At 38.0% G+C, this 27,878-nt stretch overlaps 1 protein-coding gene across 4 annotated transcripts in view; it reads left to right on the forward strand.

Moving 5' to 3' along the window:
* SPATA7 (spermatogenesis associated 7) overlaps positions 1-22,730 on the forward strand; it is a 39,046-nt gene extending 16,316 nt beyond the window's left edge. For all 4 annotated transcript variants that reach the window (XM_077910275.1, XM_077910276.1, XM_077910277.1 and 1 more), the window contains 8 exons: positions 2,090-2,223; positions 9,811-10,283; positions 11,562-11,628; positions 13,928-14,043; positions 16,636-16,689; positions 18,525-18,602; positions 21,721-21,778; positions 22,019-22,730. In XM_077910275.1, the coding sequence (XP_077766401.1) occupies positions 2,090-2,223; positions 9,811-10,283; positions 11,562-11,628; positions 13,928-14,043; positions 16,636-16,689; positions 18,525-18,602; positions 21,721-21,778; positions 22,019-22,588 (1,550 nt within the window). In that variant the 3' untranslated portion in view covers positions 22,589-22,730. The remainder of the gene's footprint in view (positions 1-2,089; positions 2,224-9,810; positions 10,284-11,561; positions 11,629-13,927; positions 14,044-16,635; positions 16,690-18,524; positions 18,603-21,720; positions 21,779-22,018) is intronic.
* Positions 22,731-27,878: the final 5,148 nt, after the last annotated feature.

Genomic DNA, 27,878 nt, shown 5'->3' on the forward strand with positions numbered 1-27,878 from the left:
TGAGTCTACAGAGAAAGAGAGAAAGAAAGATCAATTGATAGATCCAGGATGCAGAAAAAAAAAATTGGGAATTGACAGCATGTAGATTGTGTTTAAAGATTGTTCCTATTGCATGTATTTTTGTTTTTGGAATTTAAATGTAGCTAGTGCTTGGTTTATCCCATGGTATTTTTGTGATCCTGGAGACCCGGGATCAAGTCCCACATCGGGCTCCCTGCATGGAGCCTGCTTCTCCCTCTGCCTGTGTCTCTGCCTCTCTCTCTCTCTGTCTCTCATGAATAAATAAGTAAAAATTTAAAAATTAAAATTAAAAATAAGATAATAGGTCTGACAGTGAAATTTCTATTTAATCCACTCCATAGATATCATCTGCTTTAGTGTGGTTAATATATTAATAATAATTAATATATAGTATATAGTTCCATGTGTAATAATATATAATAAATAATACTTAATAATTAAGCAGGCATTTGAGGATAGAATAAGCTGTAAGTAATACAGTCGACACCAACAGTTCACATAGTTGGGGCACCAACTCCCCACATAGTCAAAAATCCCTGTGTAACTTTCGCCTCCCCAAAAACTTAACTACCAAGAGCCTACTGTTGACCTTACCGATAACATAGTCAGTTAACATATTCTCTGTGTTATATGTATTAATGTTGTATTGTTATAATAAATTAAGCTAGAGAAAAAATGTTATTAAGAAAATCACAAAACTGGCACCCCGGCTGGTAGGTAGACTATGGGACACTTGATCTCAGGGTTGTAAGTTTGCGTCCCATTTGGGAGTAGAGATTACTTAAAAATAAAAAAATATTTTTTTAAAAAAATGGCCAAGTTACTAATTAGGTTTTTAAAAAAAGAAAATTGAAAGAAAGAGAGGAAGGAAGGAAGAAAGAAGGAAAATTATAAGGGGGAGAGAAAATACATTTACAGTACTGTGTTATAAAAAATCCACATATAAGTGGACCCATGCAGTTGTTCAAGAGTCATCTATATTTCAGTCTACCTTTTAAAATAATAAATATTTATTATGCTTATTTTTAAATATTTATAGTTCAAACTTTAAATATACATGTATATTTTTTAAGCTTGTAGAAATTTTTTTTAAGACTTTATTCATGAGAGACACAGAGAGAGATCAAAGACAGAGGCAGATGGAGAAGCAAGCTATCTGCATGAAGCCCGATGTGGGCCCAGGACCCTGGGACCACTACGTAAGCCAAAGGCAGTCACTCAGCCACTGAGCCACCCAGGCACACCCCTAAGCTTATAGAAATCTTTATAAAGTCTGATTCAAATCAGAGTGATTTGAAACTTGAAATTATCTTATCCATTAAATTGGGATAAATTCCAATTTTAAAAGTACATGATAAATTTTAATTTTATATGGAAACAAAAGTCATTTTGCTTATGGTTAATCTTATATTTAACTTTGAAATTTGACTAGCTTTAATTTCACCATTTTCAGCCTTCATACAATGATAAATCTTTGATGATAACAATTCAATACCTGATTTAAAGCATTGTGAAGTGCAAAACCATATTTTCATTTATATTTTCAAATGAATGGCAGTTAAGAGAAGTAGAAATCAGTTATCCTAATTGAAAATAATGTTATCTTTTTGAAGTCTATAAAACTTAAATTTGTATGGCATGTGTTGTTATTGGCAGTAATATTGCATTTGAGGGAGAGTGTGTGGACTAATTCAGATTTCGCATTTGGTGATGATAGAGTCACAAATAACATGTCAAGCATTTCTCACATTCAATATCTCTGAATATCTGCTAGGAATTGCTTTCTTGAGCTCTTAAGCTTAGCCAGTTTGTCACATCTTGTTTACGCTCTTTAAATACTTAATTTAAATTAAATACTTAATTTAAATACTTAATGCTCTTTAAGTTTCTGTATATTAAATATCTGTTAGCTTCTCTTTATATAGAAAAGTGTATGGGTTTTTATTGATGTATCAATAGTGTAAACATTTTTAGCAAGAAAAAAGTGCACCCTTATTCGTCTTCCAAGACTAAAACCTTAATTTTTCAGTCTTGTTCTTGATTTTAAAAGATTTGTTTTCCCCATCAGATGCAGACCAACAACGAAGAGAGAAACTTAAAAAGGAATTAGCACGATGTGAAAGGGAGTTGAAATTAAATAAAACAGCAATGCAGGCCAATTCTAAAAATAATTCCAAGTCATTATTTAACACTCTACAAAAGGTAAGATAGTATTTTTACCTGTTAAAAGCAGATGCTTCTGAGATATTTCATTAGTGGTACAATCTGTTTTTGTGGTAGCGTGTTTACTATAGGTCAGAATCAGGAAACTTCTATAAAGAGCCAGGTAATAAATATAAGCTTTTTAGGCCCCACAGTCTCTCACAACTCCTGTGCCCTTGGATAGTAGCCACAGACTGTTCATGTAAATGAACAGACATAGCTGTGTTCCAGTAAAACTTTATTAAGAAAGACAGGAGGCCAGATTTGGCCTGCAGGCTATAGTTTACTGACCCCTACTCTTGGTGTTTTGTGATACCCTTAACATCTGATTGGGGAAGTTCTCTTATTCCTAGTTTGCTAAGAGGATTTGTTTTTCCTTTCTCGTGGATGGATGTTAATTTTATCAAATGCTTTTTCTGTATTTTTTTGAAAAGATGGTATCATTTTTCTTTTTAATCTGTGTATGTAATAAATTATAGTCAAGTTTCTAATGTTCCTAGTATAAACACAACTTGTCACAATGCAATACCTTTTTTATATGTTGCTGGATACAGTTACTAATACTTTGTTTAGAATTTTAGTATCTACCTCCATTATTAATATTGACCTGTCATTCTCCTTTTTGTCTACCCTATGTCAGGTTACACTAGCTTCATAAAATAAATTAGATTCTGTTTCCTCTTTCTGTGCTCTAGAATAGTTTACATAAGTTTGGAATTTTTACTCCTTGAATTTCATGGAACTCAACATTAAAATTATCTGGGCCTAGAGTTTTCTTTGTGAGAAGATTTTTGACTACTAATTCAATTTTTTGAATCATAAGGACTATTTAAGTTGTATTTATGTTGGAAATTGTCCATTTCATCTAAATTTTCAAATTTTGGGCATAGGCCTGTTTAAATATAATCTCTCTTAATCTCTCCTCAGTATATATTATTTCCCCTTTTTATTCCTCCTGTTGTTTGTGTCTTTATTCTTTTTTCTTTTTCTTTTTTTTTAAGATTTTATTTATTTATTCATGAGAGACAGAGAGAGAGAGAGGCAGAGACACAGGCAGAGGGAGAAGCAGGCTCCATGCAGGGAGCCCAATGCGGGACTCGATCCCAGGTCTCCAGGATCATGCCCTGGGCAGAAGGCAGGCACTAAACTGCTGAGCCATCCAGGGATCCCTCTTTATTCTTTTTTCTTTGATTTTTCTCACCAGAGATTTGTTGGTTTTTAAAATCTTTTTAAATGGCATTTTGTTTTTACTTCATTAATCTTCTCTATTGTATTTTGTTTTCTAGTTTATTAATATCTGCTCTTATCTTTCTTTTCCCCTTTTGGTTTCCTTTGGATTTATTTTTGCTTACTTTTCCTACTTTTGCTTAGCTTATTTTCAGCCTTCTGGCACAGTACAAGCATATTTTAAGGTTATAAACTTTCTTCCACATGCTGCTTTAGCTGCATCCTGTAAGTAAGTTTTGTTATAAGGTATTTTTATTATGATTCAACTCAGAGTATTTACCATTATAATTTCTTTTTTAACCTAAGAGTCATTTAGAAATATTTCTTAATCTCTGTCATTTTTTTTCTTTAGAAGTTTTCTCTTGTTCCAATTTCTAGCTTAATTATATTGTGATTAGAGGATATATGATACTCATTTCCTGAAATTTGTTGAGAAATTTGTTTTATGGCCCAGTAGGTAAACAGATTTCTTAAAATGTACTGTGCTATTGTGTGTTTGAAATGAAAATATAGTTATGTACAGTATTCAATATACAGTGTATTCATTATATTAAACTTGATATGTATTTGTCTGATTTTTTTTGTCTGATCAATCTATCATTTATTAAGAAATCTCCCACATGATTATGTATTTACCTATTTCTCTAAAAATTAGTACTGCCAATTTTTGTTTTGTAGATTTTGAGTCTATATTATTATTTTATACATGCAGATTGAGAGATAATATATTTTCTTGGTGAATCAAATCTATTATCACTGTGCTTTGAGCTTCTTTATCTTAATGTTTTTTGCATTAAAGTGTTTTCTGGGGATCCCTTGGTGGCTCAGTGGTTAAGTGCCTGCCTTTGGCCTAGGGCATGATTCTGGAGTCCTGGGATCAAGTCCCACGTCGGGCTCCCTGCATGGAGCCTGCTTCTCTCTCTCTGCCTGTGTCTCTGTCTCTCTCTCTCTTTCTCTGTCTCTCTCATGAATAAATAAATAAAATCTTTTTAAAAAGAAATTAATTAATTAACTAAAGTGTTTTCTGATAGTGATAAAGTTAAACCAGTTTTCTTTTGATTATTCTCCCTTGCTATATCTTAAAACTTTTTATTTATTTATTTATTTATTTATTTATTTATTTATTTATTTATTTATTTATTTATGATAGTCACACAGAGAGAGAGGCAGAGACACAGGCAGAGGGAGAAGCAGGCTCCATGCACCGGGAGCCCTATGTGGGACTCGATCCCGGGTCCCCAGGATCGCGCCCTGGGCCAAGGGCAAGCGCCGATCCGCTGCGCCACCCAGGGATCCCCCTTGCTGTATCTTTTTCCATTTTTTAATCCTAATGTTTCAGGTGGGTCCTAAAGTTTTGTGGTATTTTTTTATGATTTTATTTTTAATGAATCTCTATACGCAATGTGCTGTTCAAACCCTAAGAGTCACATGCTCTACCAACTAAGCCAGCCAGGTGCCCCTTTTTTAACTGAACATTTAAAATATTTCTCTATTTCCAGCATTTTTAATATAAATTAATAATTATATTTGGGGATAAGAATGGAGTTTGTTAAAAATATAGAATTAAGATGTTTTCTTTCATTTTTTTCCTTAAATTGTAACCTTAAGTTTTCTGCCTCCATAAAGTAGTTCATTTATGTTTTATGTGTGTGTATTATATATTTTTCCAGCTTCATTTAGAATTCATAGTAATTTACAGTTTGCCTACATTTTTATAAGCCTTGATAAATATTTAGACAAATTCAGATTCAAATTATTATTTTAGATATTTTAATAATTGGGCTTTATGGTTAATATATACCTATCTTAGTTATAATCTGCATTTACTGAAAACTCTGCTACAATTAAAAGGAAAATGCTAACTTTAGCCTCTAAACATATTAACCACTATATACATAAGATCATATATATCAAAAACCTTTCCAGGGAACCTTGGTGGCTCAGTTGGTTAAGTGTCTGCCTTCAGCTCAGGTCATGATCCCAGGGTCCTGGGATCAAGCCCCACATTGGGCTCCCTGCTCAGTTTCTCCCTCATCCTCTGCTGCTTCTCCTACTTGTTCTCTCTTTCTCTCTCAAATAAATAAATAAAATCTTTAAAGAAAAAAAAAAACACCTTATAATTGCCCACACTCTCATGCTATTCTTTCTCTTACACTTTGACTCTTCTCAGGAGCCTCCAGTGCCTTTCCATCTGCACCCTGTCACCTCCACACCATTATTCACTAATCACTCACATCACTGGTACAGCACTTACTACGTGCTATTAATATTAGTTGAAAATGTGGATGTGACCCATATTCCTAAATAAATCTATGAAACATTTTTAAAGCAGTATAAAACCATGAAAAGCAAGAGTTATCAATGTATTTGCTTTTTTAAAGATTTTATTTATTTATTTGAAAGAACATAAGCAGGGAGGAGGGTCAAAGGGAGAAGGAGAAGCAGACCCCCACTGGTAAGAAGAGAGCCCAATGTGGGGCTCTATCCCAGGATCCTAGGATCATGACCTGAGCTAGGGGCAGACACTTAACCAACTAAGCCATCCAGGTGCCCCTATCAATTTATTTTATAAAATATAATTTGAAACACTTTTGCAAAACAAGTGTTAATCGGATTTTTAAATAATTTGTACCCATCTTATTCTGCAATTGAATTGATTCCTTAACTGTATTAAAATCTAACAATTGGAGGGTAACTCATTTACTTGAGCTCCTGGTGGAATGCCCTTTTGGCTCAGGTCATGTTGTCAGGGTCCTGGGTTCAAGCCTCATATGGAGCTCAGTGCAGTCTGTTTGTCCCTCTCCCTTCCCATCTGTTTCTCCCCTAAGTTGGTGTGCTCGCTCTCGAATAAATAAATAAATAATTTTTAAATTAATTAATTTTAAAAATCTGACAATCAGGGATCCCTGGGTGGCGCAGCGGTTTGGCGCCTGCCTTTGGCCCAGGGCACGATCCTGGAGACCTGGGATCGAGTCCCACATCGGGCTCCTGGTGCATGGAGCCTGCTTCTCCCTCTGCCTGTGTCTCTGCCTCTCTCTCTCTCTCTCTGTGTGACTATCATAAATAAATAAATAAATTAATTAATTAATTAATTAATTAAAATAAAATAAAATAAAAAATAAAAATCTGACAATTGGAAATTCTTTGTATACTATTTCTTCTGACATTATTCCTGACGAAGATTTAGTACGTTGTTGTTCTTGACATGAAAACATTATGAGTGGGGATCCCTGGGTGGCTCAGCAGTTTGGCACCTGCCTTCAGTCTGGGGCGTGATCCTGGAGTCCTGGGATCAGGTTCCACGTCCGACTCCTTGCATGGAGCCTGTTCCCTCTGCCTGTGTCTCTGCCTCTCTCTCTCTCTCTCTCTCTCTCTCTGTGACTATCATAATTAATTAATTAATTAATAATTTAAAAAAGATAAGAAAAGAAAACATTATAAGTATATGAACTATGCAATGATTATCACTTTACACAAATTCTTAAATCACAGAAACAGTTCACAACAAATTGCATTGAAGTGTAAAGCGACTAAAGAAAGTGAAAGTGGCCAGATTACCACCAAAATTTTTGTTCCATTCACGTATAAGTCATAAAACTTTTTCCAATTTTAGAACTTTGCAGTTATCTGTTATTCAGATATTGGTGAATTTACCAGTGTGTTACATATTTTCTGTGAAAAATTATATCCAAGCTTTCTGATATTTGTAGCTACAGGAAACAATTATATAATCTCAAAAAAGCAGATTGGGGGGATCCCTGGGTGGCTCAGCGGTTTAGTGCCTTTGGCCCAGGGCGCGATCCTGGATTCTCGGGATCAAGTCCCACATCGGGCTCCCTGCATGGAGCCTGCTTCTCCCTCTGCCTGTGTCTCTGCCTCTCTCTCTCTTTCTTTCTCTCTCTGTGTGTGTCTATCATGAATTTAAAAAAAAACAAAAACAAAAAAACAGATTGGTACAACTGATTTCATACTGTGTCCTACTGGTTTCCGAGGAAAGAAAAAGTATAGGATACAAGGTAGGAATTATGAGACATAAAAATACAGGAAAGTTTCTTGCCTTCAGTTCAGAAACAGTTTTTCCAGCCCATTTCAGACAGATTAGAGTATATTTCTGCCTTTAAAGACTTTTCTTTGGTGTTTCATTTTGTCTATTTAATAACCATTACTGATAAGAGTTTTCATACAGGCAATCTAATGCCTTATACATATCTGCCTGCTCTGATCTCAGCTTGTTCTGTTCCTTTAAGTGCAAATAATTCCTGTGATTATTATTTAATAGCCCTGTAGGATTTTTCAGATCCTAGAAATTTTTTCCCCAGGAGCCAAACTCTTCTGGTCCATGAGCTGCGAGTCTTATTTGAGAGCACTTTTTAAAATGAATATATTGAAATCATTTAAAAAGTGCCCTAGTGATTCAGAATTTAATGCCAAAATATTTCCTTGCTTTGAGTAATTTTGCCTTATATTTGGGATCGGGTTAGGAAGTACTTGGAAAGGAAATAGGTGACTTGACCTATTTTGGGCTTTAGTTAACGGTATTCAGTCATTTGCAATTTTCTTACTTAGCTGAATCAGTACTTAGATTAGGTTAGCTAACTGGTTCACCATCAGAAGAGTTAAGATCAGTTTAAAATTCCTCATGGTGTAAAAAAAAACGAAAATACAGGGACACCTGGCTGGCTTAGTCGGTAGAGCATGCAACTGTTGATCTTGGGGTCGAAGTCTAGCACCATATTGGAGGTAGAATTTACTTTTAAAAAAAGTCTAAAATATATAATTTTCAGATGAGTCTTTATAATAGACAATATGATGTAAGTAAGGGTGAAGAGCATAGGCTCAGCCTGGGTCTAAATCTATGAGACCCTGCACGGCCTGAGTTTCTTCATCTTTGAAATATAAGTAGTATTTGTATCACCATCTGAAAGTTGGTATGAGAATTCAGTGAATTGTGCATGTAAATTACTTACAACTATACCTTACATGTAGTAAGCATAGTAACTTACTAGTAGCAGTGATAGAAGTTCTTAATTGTCCTCTTTTATCCTACTCAGTGGTAAGAGCAGTGCCTTGCACACAGGAAGCACTCAGCTATCCTCGTACTCAGCTTGTTCACCTTCCTCTGGTTTCTCTCCCCATGAGCTTTCAGGGCAGAGGTAACAGCTAAATCCTAGCCATCTTCACCTTGGAATCTGTTAACTTCCATGTAACTTCCCCTCTACCAAATAAAGTATCTCAAAGTTCTGTAAAGGATACACAGATGTCCATAAAGTCTGGAATCATAGACATGGCTTTTTGGACACCTAATCTGTTGAAAGAACACAATAGTATCTATGTTTCAAGACTTTGTGGATACCCTGTAGAAATGGTTCTTCCAAAATTAAACCAAAGGAAATGGAGCAGTCCCAAACATCTTCCCTTTCAGCCTTCCCCACTTGTGAGGAGAAGTGTCTTTTCATTTCTTCAAAGCTTTGAAGTACGAGAACTGCTGACACTAGAGATTGCCATAAATGGGGAGAGAAGGAGGGCTGCCACCAACAGTGGTTGAGAAGGGGATTGGTGCTGACGAGTGATTTGGAAACTTTCAGATAAAACTGCTATCTACCTATAGATTTTAATACACAAGCTCAAGACCACAAATATAAGTAGATATTAGTAATTACTATTATTAATTTTTTTTAGTTTCAGAAAGAAAAATGATTGCTAGGGCCCCTAGGTGGCTCAGTTGGTTAAACATCTGCCTTTAGTTCAGGTCATGATCTCAGGGTCCTGGGATCGAGCCCTGTGTTGGGCTCCCTGCTCAGCAGGGAGTCTGCTTCTCTCTTTCCCTCTACCACCACCCCCACTCTTGCTTGCTCGCTCTCTCAAATAAATAAATAAAATATTTTTAAAAAGAAAGAAAATGATTGCTAGTAGTTATATTTAGAATTCTATTTTTGTATATTAGTAATTCAAAACCTTTAATAGAACTTCATATACAATGCTAACTAACATCTTTGGGAATATATATATACTCTCTAGACCTACTAAGGCAACCATTTTTGGGTATATAATCTGGAGATCCCCAATTATGTGAATTTGTAAACATAATTGATGTTGATCAAACCAAATGTTCTGGGTACCTGCGTGGCTTAGTTGGTTAAGTGTCTGCCTCCAACTGAGGTCACAATACCAGGGTCCTAGATCAAGACCCACGTCGGCTCCCTGCTCAGTGGAGAATCTGCTTCTCCCTATCCCTCCATTATTCCCCTTGCTTGTGCTCTCTGGTGCTCTCTCTCTCTCTCTCCCTCTCTGTCTCCCTCTTTCTCTCTCTCTGTCAAATAAATAAAAATAAAATCTTAAAAACAAACCAAATGTTCTTAGCCCTCAGGAGAACCACAAGATGAAGATGTGTTAATCAGAGAAGTGAATGGATTTCCATCCTTTACAAGGTCACCAGTAACTTCTTCAGAGAGACTACACCTAAATATACCTAAATCTGATAAAGTCCTCACAAATGGTACTGAGAAGAACTCCAGTCCCTGTCTGTTCAACGTGGATTACACCACCTCTGGGCCCAGGAGACCATGCTCTGGAACATCACATGGCCGAGGGCCCAAGAGCACGTTCCCAAATACGCATCGCTTTCAGTTAGTTATTTCAAAAGCACCCAGTGGGGACCTTTTGGATAAACATTCTGAACTCTTTTCCAACAGACATTTGCCATTCACTCCACGCACTTTAAAAACAGAAGCAAAGTCTTTCCTGTCACATTATCGATATTACACACCTGCCAGAAGAAAAAAGGATTTTACAGATCAGCGGATGGAAGCTGAAACCCAGACTGAATTAAGCAGGTATGGCACATTTACAGCCAGTAGTAATTCCTTTAGAGTGTTATAGAATTTAATAATAATATTCCTTATTTGGGGACACCTGGGTGGCTCAGCAGTTGGGTGTCTGCCTCCAGTTTAGGGTGTAATCCCAGGATCCGGGATTGAGTCTCACATCGAGCTCCCTGTGAGGATCCTGCTTCTCACTCTGCCTATGTCTCGGCTTCTCTCTCTGGCTCTCATGAATAAATAAATAAAATCTTTAAAAAATAATAATATTTCTTATTTTTTATGTTACGTACCTAATGTGTCAGACTTAAGGTCTGGTAGTGCCCTTTTGAAGGGGATGAGATTAATGTGACTTTTCCTTTTGCATGTATCACTAGAACTACCCAAGTCATTGTTGAAAAGTAGCTATTAAACTTGTCAAGCTCTCCTTATAAACAGGAATGATACATATTTTAATTTATTGTTTCAAACATGGTATATGCTTTTAAATATACTTTCAGAGAATCCATAAAATATGTCCTCAAACAACAATTGTGTAACTAGGTCCATAGATTCATGTTAAAAATGGCAAAACAGTGGACTCTCAAGAAAACAACTGTTTGTCTGACTCTCCCTGGGCCTCCTTCCCACAAATAACCAACCCCACTCTCATGTAGCAACAGCTCCCCAGGAATAATTCAAGCAATTGGGATGGTTTCTGGAAATTAAGTAGAATTTGCCTCAATAGTGTTTTCATATATGATAGTGCCTGGCACAACATTCAATAAAAGTTTGGCAAATGATGAAACAAGCAAATTTAATGAAGTGTTAACTGATTTATGATTGTTTTTTCTGATGTTACATAAACAACTATTTGCCTGGTCCTAGGTTTTAGTTATTTTTAGAAAGCAAAAAAAGTACAATTTAGGACTAGTATTCTTTTCTCTGGGTATAAGAGGTACAATAATATCAGATGAGTCTGCATACATTTAATCCCAAGAATTAAGGAATGGGGAGAAATGAGGAAAGCAAGTGTATCGTATCCTTTTCTGATTGTATGTATGACGGCTTTTGAGGATAATAGTTCCCATTTCTCTTGTCCCATTCTAGCTAAAATCTAGCTGCTATTCAAAAAAAAGAAAAGCTATGTAATCCAAACCATATCTATTTCCTGATTATATAATTAGAAATTACACATTTTACAATAGACGGGTTTCATCTCTTATGTCTAAGAGGTTTTTTAAGACAGGAAACTTGTTTTCATAGTGTTCGTATTTTGAAGGCTTGACAGTTATTCCTTTTAAAATGTTACAGCTTTAAATCTGATTTTGAGACAGTTGACACCAAGAACTTCACAGATTCAGAAGAGAACATAAAGCAGGTAATAAAAATGAGATCTCTTTGCCACATTAGAATTATAGCTGCTTTCACTTAATAAAATATGTATAGTTGTTTGGACTTGAATAATCTCTTGGTGACACTTCTTGCCTATGATGTAGCCAGTATAGAGACTACCTATTTACACATGGCTGTAGCTCTCTTTGAGTGGCCAGATGGATCCCGCCCAATCTGGGAAATCATTTGTTAGCATTTTTGCTAGATGGTTCGCTGGCTCTATAGATGAATAAATGAATAAAATACATTAAATATTGCTTTCAAAAATGTAGACTTGCATCACTGAAGGAGCCAGAAAAGCTATACAGAAGTTATTTTAGTTTTATGCCTGTATTTTTTTTTAATTGCCACTGATTATATTATTGGAAATTATACATTGTATAAGAATAGATTTATATCATTCTCTTTTTTTTAAGATTTTATTTATTTATTCATGGTAGACACAGAGAATGAGAGGCAGAAACACAGACAGGCACAGACATCAGGCTCCATGCAGGGAGCCTGATGTGAGACTCAATCCCGGGACTCTGGGATCATGCCCTGGGGCCAAAGGCAGACACTCAACTGCTGAGCCACCCAGGTGTCTCTGGATATCATTTTCTTAGATTTGCTTTTACTTTTTTCTAAACCATTAGGCTCTTTTTTATATGGTGTTTATGTTTTGAATGTTTAACAGTCATTTCTTTTAAAATATTACAGCTTAAAGTCTGATTTTCACATAAGCTGATTCTTTTTATTTTGGGGATATCAATCATATACTTGTGTCCTAATTTAAATTTGTTTATAAAAACAGTTTGTCAATTAAAATGTCAAACATGGGGATGCTTGGGTGACCCATTCGGTTAAGCATCTGCCTTGAGTTCAGGTTGTGATCCTGGGGTCTTGGGATCGAGCCCCACGGTCTGGCTGCCTAATAATCGGAGAGTCTGTTTGTCCCCCTCACTGTCTCTCCCCCACCCCATTCATGTGCACTCTCTCCTCTCCCTGTCTCATGGATAAATAAGATCATTTTTTTCAAAAGTGTTTAAAAAGTAAAATGTCAAACAGATTTCAGACATAAAAGAATAAAATTTAATCACACTGAACTTCTTCTCTTCTGAATAGGGATAGAGAATTGTAGGTTTCCCTCTCAGCCATTAATACCTGTTTGACAGGAGGCCCTGCCATTAAATACCTGCTTGACACGGAGCCCAAGGACAAATCACATCCTATGAAAGCTGAATTTTCGCATCTAGAAAAACTATTTAACGTATAGTATTGGTGGAAAGCATAAAATGGTATAGGTAAAGTGCCTAGCCTGAGAAGGGCTCAGTAAATGATGGCTATGACTTGCTTGAGAGGAAAACTGTTAGCTGTGTAGATAACTAAATAAAATAAAGCAGAAGTCCATTTCCATGAAATTGTGCTCCAAATGCTTATCCATAACCCTGTGAGAAAATGGTGTGTCCCCTTACTCTATAATCTGTACCACCAGCAGTCTACTTGGGGAAGTTAGTAAGTATTAAGTGCAACAGACCAAACTTTAACAGCACTGTGCATAAATTAGCATTGTAAAGATTAATCTAACAGTGCAAGCAAATACTTGGCACAGTATGCAGCACCAGTAAGGATTCCATAAAAGTAAGCTGCCATTATTTTTGTTTGTTAATATTACTGATCATACTATCAGAGCTACCACTGCTTCTCCATATTTGATATATTGTCATTTGAAACAAATGGGCTATTTGAATTTCTGTTATAATGGTACATTTTTTAATTCAGGGTTACTTAAAACTTACAAATTTTCTTCACTCTTCTCTTTGTATAATTTATTTATGATGATTCCTTAATGGATTTAAAATATCCCTTATTAAAATATGAGAAATAAGTTGTTTTACCTTGCTTTAAATAAATTTAAGAAAAGTCCTGAGGGGCACCTGGGTGGCTCAGTTGGCTAAAAGTTGGCGTCGAAACAAGTCATGTTCTCAGGATTCTGGGATTGAGCCCCACATCAGGCTTCCTGCTCAGCCTGCTTTTCTCCCTCTGTGCCTTTCCCTCCTTTCCTCTTCCCCACCTCAAATAAATACAATCTTTAAAAAAAGAAGAAGAAAAGAAAGAAGTCCTTGATTGGGTAGAAAATATATTCTGGAATAGCCTTTGTCGTAATAAGTCAGTCACTTTTATCTACGGGATATCTCCATTCTGTTTCCTTGACTTTTTTGAAGTTTGCTGTTTTACTTTATTTCTGCTTTCATAATGTATTTTTGAAGCAAAATAAAGATTTATTCTTCTCATTATATCTCCAGGCATCTAACTGTTTGACAGATGATACCAAAGGAAAAATAAATCCTTTACCCCTACAAGGGCATGACTTACCATGGGATGAGATCAAAGATGGCACTCTTCAGTGCTCCTCACCAAGGTAAACAGCTCACAGAAGTCCCTTCAACTGTCTAAACTGCTTTCCTGTCTAACAGACATATAATATTTGCAACATAAGTTCTGTTTTTAATTACTTGCACTCTAATCTATTTCCGTGTTATACAAATTTAACAGCAATGTTAGGTTCACTAAGGAAATTTTATGAATTAGGTACTCAATAAAAGTTTAAATGAATTCATTTTGCTAATTCATTAATAAAGAAAAGGCATACTGGCTTATATTATTTGCCAATGGTATTCATATGGAAAAGGATTTTCCTAGGGCGCCTGAGTGGCTCAGTTCATTAAGTGTCCAACTCTTGATTTCATCTTGGGTTGTAATCTCAGGGTCATGAGATCAAGCCCTGCACTGGGCTCTGAGCTGGGTATGGAGGCTGCTTAAGGCTTAATGTTCTCTCCCTCTCTACCTCTGCTCCCTGCCCCCTTGCACAAGTGTACACATTCTCTCTCTCAAAAACAAAGAAAGAAAAAGGATTTTCCTGAAGACAAATCCTTTAACAGTGATGCTAACTAGTTAATGTGGCAGAAATAATACTGTAAAACCTCATGATTTTAGGATTCATAATTCATGATTTTGAATATTCACCATGTGCTAGTGTTTTATCTGTCACTACTGTGTACTAGCACGGTTTTTAAAAACTATGTGTCATATTTAGTAAATATGGAATACTATACCTAGATAAAAATGAGAGGTTAGCAAAAATGCCTTTGGTAGTTACAGCTGTCAAATGTATTTCCATTGTCAGAGATTATATATGAGATGAAGAAGGTGGAAATAAAGGACTAGAGATTAAAAAGAGGGCAAGAGGGCAGCCCGGGTGGCTCAGTGGTTTAGTGCCTGCCTTCAGCCCAGGGCGTGATCCTGGAGACCCTGAATCGAGTCCCACATCAGGCTCCCTGCATGGAGCCTACTTCTCCCTCTGCCTGTGTCTCTGCCTCTCTCCCTCTCTCATGAATAAATAAATAAATAAAATTTAAAAATAAATAAATAAAAATAAAAAGAGGGCAAGAATGAGGTGTCATAGAGCAGACCGGAAGGCACATATGTGATTCCCTCCGAGCCCAGGTCCTCCCTAAGGCCCTTCCCAGGGAGACAGCACCTGCTAAGGCTGTGGGCAGTTCATTGCCAACCTCTCTTGTCTTGAAATTCATGATGCTTCAGTACTCATAACAAGATTTATAAGCTAACTCTTGAGTCACTCTGCAATTAATACAAAGAATGGCCTTAAGAAAGGAATATATAGGAGGATCCCTGGGTGGCTCAGTGGTTTAGCGCCTGCCTGCTTTTGGCCCAGGGCGCGATCCTGGAGTCCAGGGATCGAGACCCACGTCGGGCTCCCGGCATGGAGCCTGCTTCTCCCTCCTCCTGTGTCTCCGCCTCTTTCTCTCTCTCTGTGTCTATCATGAATAAAAATAAATAGATAAATCTTAAAAAAAAAAAAAAAAAGAAAGAAAGCTTTGGAGAAATGCTTATTTAAAAAAAAGAAAGTAATATATATCTTTTCTAGTAGTTTGTCTAAACGAAGTAAAGTAAAATATTTATAATTGAGAATACCTGAATACCTGAATAAAAAGATTGGAATTGTGACACCTGGGTGGCTCAGCAGTTGAGTGTCTGCTGTTGGCCCAGGGCATGATGCTGGAGTCCCGGGATCAAGTCCCACATTGGGCTTCCTTCCTGATGAAGCCGGCTTCTCCCTCTGCCTGTGTCTCTGCCTCTCTCTCTCTCTCTCTCTCTCTCATGAATAAATAAATAAAATATTTTAAAAGAAAAAGATTGGAATTAACTAATGACATAACTAAATGTTGACAAAATTTATCATAATAACCAGGCTTAAAACAGTTTTTCATAGGGAAATAATCTGTTTCCAGCATTATTTATATGCTAAGCTTAGTCAAAGTAAAAATTGTGTATACTAGGTAAGTGCTATAGTCCAGTTTGAAAAAGGATTATGGGGCAGCCCCATTGGCTCAGTGGTTTAGCTCCACCCTTGGGCCAGGGCGTGATCCTGGAGACCTGAGATCAAGTCCCACGTTGGGCTCCCCACATGGAGCCTGCTTCTCCCTCTGCCTGTGTCTCTGCCTCTCTCTCTCTCTCTGTCTCTCATGAATAAATAAATTAAATCTTTAAAAAAAAAAAGGATTGTGAAAGTACCTGGTGGCTCAGTCAGTGAAGTATCTGACTCTTGATCTCAGCTCATGTCTTGTTCATAGGGTGGTGAGTTCAAGCCCTGCACTAGACATGGAGCTGAACGAACAAATGAGTGAATGAAGTTAAATAGATAATTTCTGAATCTGTAATCAGAAGACTAGTTAAAAATATCTCTGTTATTTACTAACACACGACCTTGGCAAGTTACCCAACATTTCTGCCTCCTGGTGAACTCATCAGTTGGTGGGAAAAATAATACCTACCCAATATACCAGACAGGGTTATTCTGAATATTAGATCAGATCAGGGATAGGAGAGTACTTTTAAAATTCTAAAATATATTATTACTAATATATAACATTATTGAATACTTACTGCATGCCAGTCACTGTTATGTTCAAATATAATTTTCTCTTTCCAGGGCAGTATGTCAGTATTCCCTGCAGCTTCCTCCAGAGAGAAAAATCTACTCTGAGTAAGAGCTTTTTGACCTCTTTATTTTGCTTAGTGGAAATCAAGAATTAAGAATCACACAACTATTATTAAAGAAGTCAGGACTGAACATTAATTCCTCTTATAACTGGCTTTGGGGATCCCTGGGTGGCGCAGCGGTTTGGCGCCTGCCTTTGGTCCAGGGCGCGATCCTGGAGACCCGGGATCGAATCCCACGTCGGGCTCCCGGTGCATGGAGCCTGCTTCTCCCTCTTCCTGTGTCTCTGCCTCTCTCTCTCTTTCTCTCTCTGTGACTATCATAAATAAATAAAACTTAAAAAAATAAAAATAAAAAAAATAACTAGCTTTGGAGTTCAGTTATATAATATGCCCTAAATTTGAGAATGACCAGAATTTTCTGAAATAGCTGTCAATCACTTCATCTTTTTGTATCCAGGGGAAATTTGTCCCTAAGTTAATAATGCCTATTTTTTTTTTATGATTAGTACCCATAAAAATAAACAAGAATAACAAAAGTTTTAGAGAAATGCAGACTTTGGGTAGCTCAGGTTACCCTTCCTCGAGGTTTCCAACCTCACCAGTTCTTTACAGATAGCATACTTCTAGATTTTCATGTTGTTTAGTTAAGCTACACTTTTTCAGGGAATATTCACCTAATTTTTAGTTTCATTTATTCTCAAACTGGCTGCTTAAATATTAGAGGCTGAGAATCATTTTGAAACTGTAACTTTTTATATAACATTTTAATCTTCTATTATCTAATTTTCTTATTAACTCTTCCCCTTATATTTACATAGAGTAATTGAGTAGTTATGTGCTACTTACATTTTCTATCAATTCACTGATTTCAGCTAATTAAAATGAAATTTATAATAGTATTCAGTTTTCTTGTACTAGCTATTAAAATGTTATAAGATAAAGAAATGTGGGATGCCTAGGTGGGTCAACAGTTGAGCGCGTCTGCCTTTGGCTCAGGGCGTGATCCTGGGATTGAGTCCCTCATCAGGCTCCCTACAGGGAGCCTGCTTCTCCCTCTGCCTGTGTTTCTGCCTATGTGTGTCTCTCATGAATAAAAAAATGAAATCTTAAAAAAAAGGGGGGGGGGGTGATCAAGGAAATGTACCCACATAATTAAAAATTGTCACTATATTTATATACACAAATTTCCCTACTAGCATATTTTTTCTCCTCTCTATACATTTTGAGAAAAAAAGAATAATTTTTTCTTCTCAATAAATTCCGCAACCTTCCAACCAGATGCTCTTCTAGGAGCAGAAGACAATTTCATAGTTGAAGTTCTTGCTTCTCTGGATTAGTTTCCTTTTTCCCCCTCCTATAAGTGCTGTCTGTGCACAGGACTCACACCTCTGCTGCTGGACACAGTCAAGAATCAGAGGACCTGTAAAATGTCAAGAACACCCCCCCCCCCCAGTGGTTCACATTTGATTGCCCTTTTGCCCTTGGTTGCTCTGTTTTGTGGTTTGTTTGTTTTGTGTGTGTGTGTGTTTTATTGTTTTTGTTTGTGTGTATTTTTTTATTGGAGTTCGATTTGCCAACATATAGCATAACATCCACTTTGCTGTTTTAATTCTGGCTTTTCTGTTAACGGTAGATGAATGCTGTATACATCTATGAAATTTTACTTGATTAGGGAATATTTTCTCATCTTTAAATAAATGTATCTTTGCATAATTTAAGAAGTTAGACATGTTTGTTTTATACAGTCCTCCTAATGTAAGATAGTGATATATTTGTCTTATTAGAGGTAGATATTTCTAAGTAGGTACTCGTGTTTCCTATAGTTTTCAGAGTAAGTAGGAAATAATTTCTATGCTGTGTACTGCTTTGTTTTCACAGTGAAGAAGAACTGTTGTATCTGAGTTTCATTGAAGATGTAACAGATGAAATTTTGAAACTTGGCTTATTTTCAAACAGGTTAGATTATTTAAATTATATTATGGTGTTTGAACAGTACATTAAATACTCTATTCTTAAAAAAATACTCTTTTCTTTTCATGTTAATCTCTAACATGTATCAGGAAATGAAAAATTACATTGCTTTCCGAGGGGGGCTTTTTTTTATTTTAAAGATACTTGAGAGAGAGAGAGCATGCACAAACGGGGAGGAGCAGAGGAAGAAGGATAGGCAAACTCCTCAGGGAGTGCAGAGCCCAATGCGGGGCTCAGTCTCACAACCCTGAGATTATGAGCTGAGCCAAAATCCAGAGTCAGGCACTTAACCAACTGAGACACCCAGGTGCCTCTTCAGGGGACATATTCTTATAATTGATAACAATTTGTAAGGAATGTTTAATTCATACCATATAAGGCAAGTTCACAGTTTGAGGGAATTTCAGAAGAGAATAGAGATTTTACTCATTTAAATACTGTTACTTCTCTTCTATGCAGAGAACAGATTGGTGGTTACCAGTTGTGGGGGAAAATGGGTAACGGTAGTCAAAAGGTAAAACTCCCAGTTATAAAATAAATAAGTCATGGGGATAATGTACAGCCTGGCGACTATAGTTAATAGTACTGTGTTGCATATCTGAAAGTTGTGAGAGAGTAGATCTTTAAAGTGCTCATCACAAGAAAAAAAAATTCTATAACTGTGTGATGGATGTTAACTAGATTTATTTTAGTGATTATTTTACAATCTAAAATACTGAATCCTGTTGTATGCCTTGCATTGATATAATGTATGTCAGTTATACCTTTTTAAATTTAAAAAATTCATTACGGGGGACGCCTGGGTGACTTAGCGGTTGAGCATCTGCCTTCAGCCCAGAGCGTGATCCTGGAGTCCCGGGATCGAGTCCCACATCAGGCTCCCTGCCTGGAGCCTGCTTCTCCCTCTGCCTGTGTCTGCCTCTGTGTGTCTGTGTCTCTCATGAATAAATAAATGAAATCTTTAAAAAAAAAATTTATCACGAGGTGCCTGGGTGGCACGGTCATTTGAGCATCTGACTTTTGGTTCCAGTTCAGGTTGTGATCTCAGGGTCATGGTATCAAGCGCCATGTCAGGCTCCCCACTTGGCATGGAGTCTACTTGAGAGTCTCTTTGCTCCTCCTGGTTGTACGCTGTCTCTGTCAAAATAAATCTTTAAAAAAAAAAAAACTATCACAAAAAAAAAGTGATACTCATACTTGAAAGAGGTAAAATTGTCTTTATTTACAAACATTGTCATCCATGTAAAAAACCCAATCTACAAAAAAAAACAAATTATAACTACAAAACACACATTATATCTTAGTTAATATAGACTAGTGAACTAAATTTTTGCTTATTTATAATGAGTATAGAGTTTCAAATTTGCAAGATGAAAAAGTTCTGTTGATCTGTTTCACAACAATGTGAATATATTTAACACTACTGAACTATACACTTAAAAATGGTTAAATGGTAAATTTTATATTATGTGGGTTTTTTTACCATCACAACAAAATATTAAGATTCCAACTGCAGGGGATCCCTGCATGGCTCAGTGGTTTAGCACCTGCCTTCGCCCTAAAGCATGATCCTCAAGTCCCAAGATCGAGTCCCGCATCAGGCTCCCTACATGGAGCCTGCTTCTCCCTCTGCCTGTGTCTCTGCCTCTCTCTCTGTCTCTCATGAATAAATAAATAAAATCTTAAAAAAAAAAAATCCAACTATAAATCAAAAAAATAAAGCACAGGTTGGAAGCAAAAATAAAAAACATTTGCACAGAACATGTTTATTGTAGAAAAAACCTTAAATTTTTCTTTTAGATTTTAAGGCTGTGTATTGCAGCATTTGTTATAAAAGCCCCAAAAAATGGAACCAACCCATATATTGAATAGTAATGGTTTGGTGGTTGCATAAATTGTTGAATATTTATAAGAGCAAGTTCTGTCCAGGGATTTAAAATGATATTTTAGAAGTGAATTTATTTATGCAGAAAAATGCTCAAAATACGTGGTTGATGAGAGAAAACAAAATAGGTACCCAAATAGTATGTATTGTTTATAAAAGGTAGAATTCAAATTTCTTGGGCTTTTAAAAATTGCTAGCAGCTGGGTGGCTCAGCTGGTTAAGTGTCCAGCTCTTGGTTTCAGCTCAGGTCATGATCTCACACGTCCTGAAATTGAGTCCTGTGTCGGGCTCCCTGCTCAGCAGGAAATCTGCTCTAGATTCTCTCTCTCCCTCTACTTCTGCCCCTGCCCCCACTGTGTGCATGCTCTCTCACTCTCTCTAAAATAAATAATCTTAAAAAAATGCTAAGTAATACAGAACTACTAAATCTAAGATTGGCATACTTCATTGATAAAAAATTGTTAACAAAGGCATTGCTAAAATTCGTGTAATAACAAGACAAGCATAGTGTAGTTGAAAAAATACTTTGGAGCCAGACATGTCTGGGTTAAATTTCCTTCGTGGCTTGTAACCTTAGAGGAGAGGAAATCATCATCTTAGATAATTTTCTCATCTTTAAAATGATCTTCATGATACCTTTCTCTCCCAGTATAGGTCATGATTAGAGGTATAATGATTGTCAAGCACAAATGTCTAGTGGTACCTAATTAGTGATAGTTTCTAGGTTATTGTGTGGATTTACCACCAGTGGAATTTTTTTCAATTATAATTCAGGAAGCATTGTAAAATAACTCTTTATAAGAGAATTTTCTTCAGGGTTTGGTTTGAAGGGTTTGTGTATGTGAAAGAGAAGAAGGGTGGGGGCTTTTGGTGTTTGCATATGTGTGTGAGAGAAAAAAAGAATACTTTTGGTGTGTGGAAGGGGTATTGTTGGATCTCATTTAAAATATTTTCACAGAAATGTAAGTGGTATGTTATCTTTCAGAAACAATGGCATCTGTTCAATATAACTTAAACAAAAACAAAAGCCATACTAGCTTCCAAATTGCAGAACTTGACAGAACAGGGAAGGATTAGTGTTTAGCTTTGGAAAGAAAAAACAGAACCTAAAAAATATTTTCCAGCCTTTAGTAGTCTTGTTATTTATTGTATGGCTATTTTGTATTTAGTTGGTTTTCTGATTTTGAGACATTTAACATTTCTATTTATTATTTTTAGGTTTTTAGAACGACTGTTTGAGCGACATATAAAACAAAATAAACATCATTTGGAGGAGGTTTGTCTTTCTTTAGACGTTCATTAGAAAAATTCTAGTATGGAAAGAATCTTAAAGTTTTTCCATAGCCTCAAAGAACAGCAAGGGCTATTTTTCCCTTGTACCTTTTGTGTGTAGGGGTGGGGTGGGGGGAGGGGAATGTGGGTGAAAGAAGCATTAATCCTGCTGAGTTGAGCAGCACTGCAGACAAAAGTAATTCAGTTTGTCTCATTTAATTAATGTAATTATTCTTAATCCTAGGGGAAAATGCGCCACCTGCTGCATATCCTGAAGGTGGACTTGGGCTGCACATCCAGAGAAAACTCAGTAAAGCTGGATGATCTTGATATGCTGGATTTACATGATTTTGAACAGGCTGAGAATTCAAAAGAAAATGAATTTAGAAATAAACACGACACCGCAATTCAACAGGAACGTCAAGAATACCAAAAAGCTTTGGATATGTTATTGTCTATACCAAAGGATGAGAATGAGAGACTCTCTTCACCAAATGAATTTTTCTTACCCGTCTATAAATCAAAGTATTCAGAAGGGGTCATAATTCAGCAAGTGAATGATGAAACAAATCTTGGACCTTCTTCCTGGGATGAAAAAAATCCAAGTGTCTCAGACAGCTTAACAGACCAAGAGACCTCTGTGAACGTCATTGAAGGGGACAGTGACAGTGAAAAGGTGGAGCCTTCGAATGAATTATGTTGTCTTAGCACAGAACTCTCCCCAGCTCTTCAGTTTCACAGTGTTCAAGGTGACAACAGTCATAACATGGAAGGACCAACTCTTAAAATCATGGAAATGAGCATTGAGGACTGACCTTAGGATGTTTGATCTTCATCAATAAATATCCTAAATGGCCAGTAATTCAATATTCCTTTTCCTCTATTTTATTCTTTTATATATTAGGATTTCTGTATTTGCTTTCTATGCTCTTTAATAAATTAGCAGCTTGAAACTACACACATGTATTATTTATCCCACAATTTCTGTGGCTCAGGAGTCTAGGCACAACTTAAATGTGTCTGCTCTGGATCTCTCAAGGCCATAATCCAGGTGTTATTTGGGGCTATGGTCTCATCTGGAGGCTTGATTGGGACAAGAATCTGCTTCCAAACTCTCTTCAGGTTGTTGGAAGAATTCCTTTCCCTGTAGCTGTGACTCTGAGGGCTTCAATTTTTTGCTGGCCATTGGCCACTGGCTGCCCTCAGCTTCTAGAGGCTGCCCTCTCTTCCCTATCACTTGGCCCTCTCTGTAAGCAGCCACAATGTGGCGGCTTGCTTCTTTAAGGCTAGTGAGATGAAGCCCCATATAATATAACGTGATCATGGGAACGACTCTCCATCACCTTTGCCACCTTCTTTCAATTAGAAGCAAGTCACAGGTCCTGCCCACAATTAAGGAGCAGAGATACCATACAAGGGTACAAATATTAGAGAATCACTGGGGTCCCCCTAGGATCTGTTGGACACAGTTTCTAAAGTTGCTTTTCAGGGAGACATATTTTACCCAGACATAAGTGATTCTGTATGCAATGGGAAATGGTTTATGATCGGGCATGGATCTTGAAACATTAAGCCTTGTCTGTAGTATCTTTAACTTCTTTCTTGCTTTCCTGCAATATCTGAAGCTCCAAGGCGTTTCTAGTTATTAGTAAGCTAGGGCAGTATGTCAGCTCTCTGAGAAATTGTCCCTTCCTAATGAGGGCAAACATTCTGTCAAGGCAGTTTGATACCCTCCTCTTGCCCTTGTAGTCATGAGTGGAATCTTTACTATTAGGATATGCCTCAGAACACTCTATTCATACTTTTTCAACTGCTTACAATAATGTAATTGAATAATTGAGTCCCAGTTTCATGCCTAGGAACTATGAAGCATAAAAAGATGAAACAAAATAATGATAATCCAGATGTTCTAGAAACATAGCACTGGCCCCCAAATATCCCAGTGATTTCTGGTAGTATATGGGTGACGGATCTATCTCACTACTGGGAAGCTTACTGTCACCACTGTTTAGGATTCAGGCTCAGGAGCAACCTGCAAAGCACAATATGGTAGGCTGGGCACCCAAGCCACTTCTCCCCCGATGTCTTACACCCCAAGTCACCCCGCTACAGCCCTTCCTCAGACCCATCTACCCCTCAGCTCCCACCTGTGGAATTCTTCCCCTGAACTTTATGAACAACCCCTCCCTTCTCCATGTTACAATCCTCTTCAATCTCCTAAAATATCCTCCACCCTACACTTGGCTCCCAGCCTGGGTCTCCCCATCAGCCATCCTTCACCCGTCTCTTCTTGGGCTCCATCCTTCTCTTGTCGTATCCTCACTGACCCACAAACCCCTCACCGCATTAGCCATACTGCTGCCTCAGACTCACTGCACTGGCTCAGAGTTTCCTCTTTCCTGGAGCTGCCAACTTGCCTAAGGCATTCTCAGTACCTGGCCTCCCGCTGGTTCTCAGCTGATGGGCCCTGCCCCAGAGCTGCTGCTGCCTGCCTGCTTTGCCATGTCTGGTGTTCTCCAATCTCTAACTCTGGCCACAGCTTTTGGCATGTCTAGGACCATGACCCATCCTGATTTTTTACCTTTTAAGAGTATTTTGTTGTTGCTGTCCTCAGGTTTCCTTTTAAAATTCAAGCTAAGAAAGATGTGTTGGAGAACATGAGAGACTCCTAACTGGGAAACAAACTAGGGGTGGGGGAAGGGGAGGTGGGCGGGGGGTGGGGGCGACTGGGTGACGGGCACTGAGGGGGACACTTGATGGGATGAGCACTGGGTATTATTCTAAATGTTGGCAAATTGAACACCAATAAAAAAAATGTGTTGGTTTAAAGAAATATCAAAAGTGGTTCTTAGTTATAGCAAAAGTACAAAGGTGGGGAGTGAGTGTGAAACACTGGCTTAGGGTTTTCCAGCAGCATCTTAGTTTCTCCCTCTCTTACCTCCTCCCTCAAGCCCCCCTGCACACTGCTCCCCAGAGGTGTGATTTGTCAGCCTTCGAGACACACTGCCTGGCTTTGATCCTTGGGAGCTGTGTCCTTAAGCTGGGTTACCCCGCCTGTGTGGGCAGCCTCGGTCTGAGTGCAGGTAGTTTCCAGAGCCTTCGTCGCTGTAAGAACTAAATAGGTCACGTGAGAATGAAATAGTCACAGCTGCTATGCTTCCAAAACAGGTCACATTACCCTCCCCTCGAAAACAAAAATCTTGGGACACCTGGGTGGCTCAGTGGTTGAGCGTCTGCCTCTGGCTCTGGACCAGGATCGAGTCCCACGTCAGGCTCCCTGCACGGAGCCTGCTTCTCCCTCTGCCTGTGTCCCTGCCTTTCTCTGTGCCTCTCATGAATAAATAAATAAAACCTTAAAAAACAACAACAAAGACTCTTTTAAAAAAAAAAAAAACTAGGATCCCTGGGTGGCTCAGCGGTTGGTTCCTGCCTTCGGGCCAGGGCATGATCTTGGAGACCCGGGATCGAGTCCCACGTCAAGCTCCCTCCATGGAGCCTGCTTCTCCCTCTGCCTGTGTCTCTGCCTCTCTCTCTGTGTCTCTCATGAATAAATAAATAAAATCCTTTAAAAATTTTAAAAAATAAAAATAAATAACTTAAAAATTTCCTCTTGCTGACAAAGTTCAAGCCCCTTTACATTTTTTATTAAGTCATATTCCCCTTCCCAGCTCACCCCTTGCCATCCTTCCCGGAGCCCCCTAAGTGTCTAGCACATTGGATGACTCGTTCCGTAGACCCTGCGGAGGTCCTCTCTCTCTCTCTTTCTCGCTCTCCTTCCACACTCGCTACCCTCTTAGAATATCATTTCCCAGGGATCCCTGGGTGGCTCAGCGGTTTAGCGTCTGCCTTTGACCCAGGGTGTGATCCTGGGGTCCTGGGATCAAGTCCCACATCGGGCTCCCTGCATGGAGCCTGCTTCTCCCTCTGCCTGTGTCTTTGCCTCTCTCGCATGAATAAATAAATAAAATATTTTTTAAAAAAAAGAATATCATGTCCCCTTGTGCTGCCTTTGAGGGCCTTTGCTGACGGCCCGATGGTAACACCATGAGACCTTGCCTGACTGCCCCCAACGTCTGTCCCCCCCTGCTCGGAGAGCCAGGATCCCACAGATCTGCAGTATGAATCATAACATGGTTATGTGTCTCATCCCTCTCCCGCCTAGACTATGGCTCCTTAAATGAAAGACTATTTCTCTTCGGCTCCCAGGTCATTGTCTGCCTGAGAATGCATTTGTCCCTGGCGGGAGATGGTTTGAGAGGCAGAGGCTTAGCCTCAGGTGAGGTTAGGGGGAAAACAGGATGCATATTTCCTCTTTACACTCAAAGTGCAAGCTCCCCATGGAAGGGAGAATGTAGCAAATTGCTAAATCACAAAATTTCCTCATTTGCTCACACTTTAGGTGGTATAAAATATAAATTAGGGGCAGCCTGGGTGGCTCAGCGGTTTAGCGCTGCCTTCAGCCCAGGGTGTGATCCTGGAGTCCTGGGATCGAGTTCCGCGTTGGGCTCCCTGCATGGAGCCTGCTTCTCCCTCTGCCTGTGTCTCTTCCTTTCTCCCTCTGTGTGTCTCTCATGAATAAATAAATAAAATCTTAAAAAATAATAATAAGATACAGGGGGTGGGGGTGGGTGGGTGCCTGGGTGGTTCAGTAGGTTGAAGGTCCAACTCTTGATTTTGGCTCAGGTCACAATCTCTGGGTCCTGAGATCAAGTCCCGTATCGGGCTCTGTGCTCAGCCAGGGTCTGCTTGAGATTCTTTCCCTCCCTCTCCCTCTGCCTCTCCTCCCCCTTCACATATGTGCTCACGTGTGCACTCTCTCAAAAAAATATATAAATAAACATTCAGCAGGGGGAATGGGACTAATTGCCTCCATGCAATAAGAGCTAGAATGAAAAAACCAGAAGCAAAATAGTTTTAATTGCACTAATGTACTCACACGTGAGTTCTATCTTCAACATTTATTTTTATGGCAAAAAACAAACTAATACATTCATTTCATATATATTACATTCAGTCAAACTTTTTTGCCCACTAAATGTATGCAATTTTACAAACCAGTGATGGTTTAGAAAAATTAAGTTCTTCTGATTATACATTTTTACGTTATAAATCTTCAGAAAGCACTTCAAATTGCTTTTCAAACTAGAAGATAACCCTAGACAACTCTTGACACTAGCACGTCAGGAAGGTAGACTTCGCAGGGCATTGCTTGGGTTATAGGGCAACTTTCTAAGAAAATGTATTTCATAGAAATTCTCTCCAAATTTTGGCTTTATTAGGTCTGTTAAATCATATTAACTTCGGTTGCAATTTCACTTGGATTTGCTATCTAGATGTTAATTTTTAAACTATGCTCTGCTAAATTCACTGTAGGTAGGGTTGGGATTGCTTCAGTCTTTTTTTTTTTTAAGATTTATTTATTTATTTATGAGAGAGAGAGAGAGAGAGAGAGAGGCAGAGACACAGGAGGAGGGAGAAGCAGGCTCCATGCAGGGAGCCTGATGTGGGCTCGATCCCGGGACTCCAGGATCACACCCTGGGCCAAAGGCAGGCGCTAAACCGCTGAGCCACCCAGGGATCCCTGCTTCAGTCTTTAACTCAGAATTATAGGGATCCCTGGGTGGCACAGCAGTTTGGCGCCTGCCTTTGGTCCAGGGCGCGATCCTGGAGACCCGGGATTGAATCCCACATCGGGCTCCTGGTGCATGGAGCCTGCTTCTCCCTCTGCCTATGTCTCTGCCTCTCTCTCTCTGTGTGACTATCATAAATAAATAAAAATTTATTAAAAAAAAGAATTATATAACAAGTTTCTGATTTGTTACAGCATAATTCTTCATCTGAGCCAAACTGCATCTTTATACCTCAGAATGTTTCCTCCAATTAAGCATAATGGAATGAAACATTGAAGTGTTTTGATAGGAAAATATTTAACAGTTGCATGATAAAAAAATCTATTTTACGTCATAATGTAAAAAATTACATAAGAATACAGTAAAAAATATTCCAAAGGCCCAGTGTCACTCTTTTGAGTAAGATAAGCATTCAAGCTTTCCAAAAGGCTTGCTATACTAACAAATATTTTAATTTTTTACCATTCCTTTGGT

The sequence above is a fragment of the Canis aureus genome, chromosome 9 (assembly GCF_053574225.1).
Source record: "Canis aureus isolate CA01 chromosome 9, VMU_Caureus_v.1.0, whole genome shotgun sequence".
In the NCBI taxonomy this organism is placed as follows: domain Eukaryota; kingdom Metazoa; phylum Chordata; class Mammalia; order Carnivora; family Canidae; genus Canis; species Canis aureus.